This window comes from Epinephelus moara, chromosome 5, assembly GCF_006386435.1.
Source record: "Epinephelus moara isolate mb chromosome 5, YSFRI_EMoa_1.0, whole genome shotgun sequence".
NCBI lineage: Eukaryota > Metazoa > Chordata > Actinopteri > Perciformes > Serranidae > Epinephelus > Epinephelus moara.
The window spans coordinates 36985345-36990807 of record NC_065510.1 but is presented as its reverse complement, the minus strand read 5'-3'; the positions used below and the strand labels follow the sequence as shown (position 1 = coordinate 36990807).

Here is a 5463-nt window from a genome sequence, read left to right as displayed (position 1 = left end):
TAGATAATAATGGTTGGCACACAAAATATTGACACTTTAGGCACAATTTGGACATGTTCACTGTGGGGTGTACTCACTTATGTTGCCAGCTGTTTAGATGTTGATGGCTGTGTTTTGAGTAATTTTCAGAGGAAGGTAAATCTGTAATACTATACAAGCTGTACACTGACTACTTTAAGTTATATCAAAGTGTCATTTCTATAGTGTTGTTGTCACTTATGTGAGATATTGTATGTATGTAATGTCTATCCTGCATGACAACCCATCATCAGGTGTATCAATCCTATAGTTGTTTTTTTTGCAGTGTGTCAGAACTATTAACAAATTCCATCTGTTGCAGTGAACAAACCAACATTGATGGTGGTCACTTCCTGCTCACCTTGATGTCATCAAGGACTCTGAACAGCGTCTCCCATATTTCTGCCAGGTGATCAATGAGGTCATCAGCTTGGCGGCCACGAATCAGGTCATTCAGGGCCAAGCAGCTGGAGGGAAAATCAATCAATCACAACTCATTTTTTGGACGTTTACATTACAGCACACTAGACCTCATGGCTTCTTCATCTTAACAGTACAATATCAATATGTAAAATACTGGGAAAAAATAACTATATAACTATATATAAGAAAATATATATATACTGTATATGTATACATATACGCACTTTTAAAATGCCACATTTTACATATGCCCTTGAAAAACCTTGTTCCTGTATAAATATTGTGTTGCCCACTCGATTTGCTTGAAAATACCAATAACAGGTTGTAAAAGACGGAAAAAATCTTGGAAGAGACAAGGGAAATGTATTTTGCAGTATAAAACCTTAACAGGCTAAATAAAACTGATGAAAGTAGAAATGTAGATGACAATAGTATGATTAGTCTTTATGCTTATGTGTGTGTGCGTGTGTGTGTGTGTGTGTACTGTTGTACCTGGACTCGCGCACTCTCCAGGCGTTATTGGTCAGGTTGGAAATTACATCCTGCAGGATCTCCTTAAGATACTTATCCACCTGAAAGACACCAGAACAAACCAACACGCTCACTTCACTTCTAACGATGACAGTATTTTACATCTATGCTCTACATCCATTTGTTTGCACATGCACAAATATCTATTTTTGTGTGTGCATGCTGCACAAGGTTAAACGTCTACCAGGGTCTTATCAGTGACCAAGGCATCCCAGATGCTGGTCATGGCCTGACGAATGCTGAGGTTGGGGTCAAACTGGTAGCGGTACAGGCGGGGCACAAGCTGGGGCAGGAATGGAGCCAGCTGCTCCCCGGCCTTGGCTGCAATCATGTGGAAACCAAAAGCTGCGCCCTGAAAGGAGGAGAGACAGTTAGGAAAAGTGGCACATGTGGTGGATGGGAAAGAGGACGAGTATAATGCATGATGATACCTTGCGGGAGTTCCACATGGCATGATGATTGGCCAGGTTCATGAACTTGTAGACGAGATCTGGTTGGTTCAGATCGCTGGCTAATGAGCAGAGCTCCTTGTATGTGGTCAGGCCGTGACTGCCAGGAGCCGCCAATACGAGAGGGAGGAGAAGGTCAGTTTAGTGAAACACAAAATTCACACAAATAAAGATTTTTAGCATTTTCTTATGAAGAACAAAAAATGCCTAAGTATCAATAAACAAGTGTATAAAAAATACACAAATTAATTAATGCTAAAATATGGAATTAAAGACATTAATGCATAAAGAAATACATGCAAAGGTTAGGACCTCCTATCTCATTAACATACAGACACAGAAATACAGAAGTAAATCAGTGTAGTTGTCCAAAATGGAGATATAAATTTAAGCTATTTGTTAGTTTTTTGTTATTTATTCATGCATTAATTTCTATATTTGTTTTAGCATTTATTCATTTATTATTTCATTAATTTTGCATTTATTTATTTATTTGTGATTATTTCATTAATTATCTATTCTTTTAATTATTTATTTCCATATGTATTAATTCCTGTCTTTATTTTTACATTTATTCACTACTGTATTTATTCATACAGTGATTTATTTATTTCTGTCTTCATTTATTCCTGTATTTGTTGATTGAGTCATTTATTTATTGATACTTATGTCATTTCTCATACATTTAGACAAACAAAAGAGCAAAAAATGTCTAACAGTGGTGAAATATGACTTACCCATCAGGTGTTTTCCCCAAACCTTCTCCTTGGAACACCTCTGTATCTTCTGAAACTGCATGTTTCACTCTGTTTGCAAAGATAAATAAGAATTTAATCATATCTTCATATACTGAAAACATTTTGACATTAATTCTTCTCCCCTGCAGAGAGGACACCTCCTGTGATTCTCTCTCGTTTCATTCCTTCCTCCTTTACTCAACCATCCACTCACCTTTTGCCTGTCATGAGTGTTTCCACCAGGGTAGACACCAGCTCCTGCTGGTCAACTTCTCCTCCCATCTCATAGACGAGGCCCAGGCCTTTAGACGCCACATCCTGACTCAACTCTAGATGAAAAAGAAAAACAGGGATGGATGAAGGACAGAGACAAAAATGAGAAAGCCCTGGCTGGTGTAAGTACTGAACAAATCAATCCAACAGTCAGGTACGACCGAGGTCTTTTCTTACCGTCAGGGTCTGAGAGAGTAGAGATGAACGCCACCTGAATCTCCTTCAAACTGGACTGTAGGAGTAAAGGCAAAATCATTTTTATTACAAACAAAAGTGATTTGACACAAGCACACCAAGTCTGAATTTGCTATACATAAATCCACCACCCCAAAAAAAAATAGTTTTTTAAGTATGTGTATTATTTTTTGCTAGAAAACAAACTGCCCTCAAGCACTGATGACTTTATTTCACATGAGAAGAAATAAAAAGCTTGTGCATTTTCTACATCTAAAGGTCATTAATAAATACAGAGAACACCTCTTGTGAGCAGTTGTGACTAATGCAGAAAAAGTGAAGAAAAGCGTAACAAAACCTTTTAATGATGCGGGACAGTTAAAAGCCAAAACACATTGTCATATTAATCTTTTAACATCTGACATTTGCAAAAAAACAACAACAACAGACTTGTGCGAAAGTCTTAACTCCGGTTCTTAAACTCCAAACACATGTTAAAGTACAGAAAGGACTAAAACTCTTCTTCACTCTAGTCACGAGATCTACTTCAGTGATCACTCTCTTGCTTCTCAGAGTTTCTCCTTTAGAATGTGACCCTGTTTCTCTTTAGATTAGGAGGTATATAATTGGACAACACACCCACCGTTATTTCCTTGTGCTGGCTGAGTTTCTTGACCAGGGAGAGCAGCCATATGCAGGCTGCCTGTCGGACATGGGGGTTCTGGCTGGGTATATACCGGGACAGGATGGACTTCAGGACCCAAGGAACCACATCATTGTTTTTCACATCTAACAGGACAGGAAACGAGTGGAAACTTTATGAGGGACAAAAATGAACGTTGCTAGTTTTGTTGAGGAAGCATTTGAGGTGTAGATAAAATTCCATACTATTCTATGTAAATAAATGCTCAGTAGAGTTGGGCAGTATCCAAATTTTGTTACCGTTAAACCTTCCCCACATTTTCCCGGGGTATACGGTATTACCGTGACTAATTAAAAATCACTTTAAAGGGCTCAGAGGGAGTCGCCAAATGTCAGCTTGTGCCTATACCGTTCAGAAACATAATAACAAACATTACATAGGCCTAAGAATACTGAAAAAAATAACAACAAAACATGTACAACATTAACAACTTTTATTAATAAATATTTTTTTTTAAAAAGTGCAAATGCATCAGTCAACCAAACAGAATGAAATAACAACACTGTCTGTGGGCTACAGTCCACTTCCAAAAAAGTATCAATAAATAACAATGGCGGTAACGATAATGTGTGCTATACAGCGTATCCGACCGCAGCGGCTACTGTTCGATGGTTTATTTTTAGAACCTATCAACATAAATCAAATACATTAAAAGCACAGCTCTACAGCATCCAGTACTAGGGCTTATCAAATAAGAAAAACAGAACAATAAATAACAAGACATGACTGAAAATGGGCATATATAATCCTATCCTGAGAAGCAACGGGAAATACTGTTCGTTGGGTTATTTTTAGAGCCTACCTTTAGTTTGAAAAGTTCACCCTCTCCAAGTCCCAACTGTTTTGACCATCAGAACAGGCTAATCCTCATTGAGAATGACATAAAAACAAAGTATAATGATAACTATAGCAGCATCATATGCTTCAAAACTATTCAAGGTTTTTCGCCAGACAAACCAGCATGTTTACTTTTTCCAGCTGGAGCAGGGCACGTAGTGGATTGACAACTTTGGCCGCGGTGCTGAATATGTGCTCCGATGGAGAGCTCGTGGCACAAACGCACAGGTACTTTCAGGCAGCCCTCGACATCAGAGGAAAACGCCTGGCTCCATCACATTTCCACCTGGGAAGGAGGTCTTCATCTCCCTGAATAACAGGCTCACGACAACAGGTAGTTATCTCTGCTCCTGCTCGCTCCTGTATGGTGCCGGCCGGACATGCCGCTGCATCAGGTTTTCTTTGAAGGAGACTGCCCACAGTCATCTGTTTTTCGGTGGTTCGGGTTGCGCTTCTCCCTCCTCCACTCTGATGGAAACTGGACCTGCTGCTGCTGCTGCTGCTTGCAGAAGTTGTGAAGTTGTGGGGTTTTTGGGGACCAACTCGCTTGATGCGCGGCTTGCCATCTTTTCTTCTCTTTCTCACGTCTGAGCTGTCAAGTGACGACGTCACATCCAAAAACTTTATCAAATGTCATCTCCCGACAACAGTTATGAGAAACATTATAGCCTATTATTAGTTTTAAATTGTAACAGTATTAAATTGAAAACTCAACCACACATACATAAGTGCTGGACAAACAGTCATTATTTAGACATTAAATAAATTATATTTAATATTATATCAGGCCACTGTAGGCCTATATGGGCAGCAGATTTTTTTAATGACAGTAATGAAACTGATACCTTGCTATTTTTAGATACCGCGGGATACCTTATTACCGTATTATCGCCCAACCCTATCAAGTACCATTCTGAAGTCATCAAGTACCATTCTGAAGTCATCAAGTACTATGCTGTGGTCATCAAGTACCATTCTGAAGTCATCAAGGACCATTCTGAGGTCATCAAGTACTATTCTTCAGTCATCAAGTACCATTCTGAAGTCATCAAGTACCATTCTGAAGTCATCAAGTACCATTTTGAGGTCATCTATTCTGAGGTCATCAAGAACCATTCTTAAGTCATCAAGTACCATTCTGGTCATCAAGTACCATTTTGAGGTCATCAAGTACCATTCTGAAGTCATCAAGTACCATTCTGAGATCATCAAGTACCATTCTGAGATCATCAAGTACAATTCTGAGGTAATCTATTCTGAGGTCATCAACTACCATTTTGAGGTCATCAAGTACCATTCTGAAGTCATCAAGTACCAT

General features: G+C 38.9%; 1 protein-coding gene across 1 annotated transcript in view; it reads right to left on the bottom strand.

Moving 5' to 3' along the window:
• Positions 1–5463, bottom strand: part of ecpas (Ecm29 proteasome adaptor and scaffold) — a 26283-nt gene that overhangs the window by 10019 nt on the left and 10801 nt on the right. Inside the window, exons 25-32 of the mRNA XM_050044519.1 lie at positions 3249–3394; positions 2609–2663; positions 2373–2487; positions 2159–2227; positions 1404–1521; positions 1157–1324; positions 934–1013; positions 380–485 (exon numbers count right to left, since the gene is read on the bottom strand). Of these exons, the coding sequence (XP_049900476.1) occupies positions 380–485; positions 934–1013; positions 1157–1324; positions 1404–1521; positions 2159–2227; positions 2373–2487; positions 2609–2663; positions 3249–3394 (857 nt within the window). The remainder of the gene's footprint in view (positions 1–379; positions 486–933; positions 1014–1156; positions 1325–1403; positions 1522–2158; positions 2228–2372; positions 2488–2608; positions 2664–3248; positions 3395–5463) is intronic.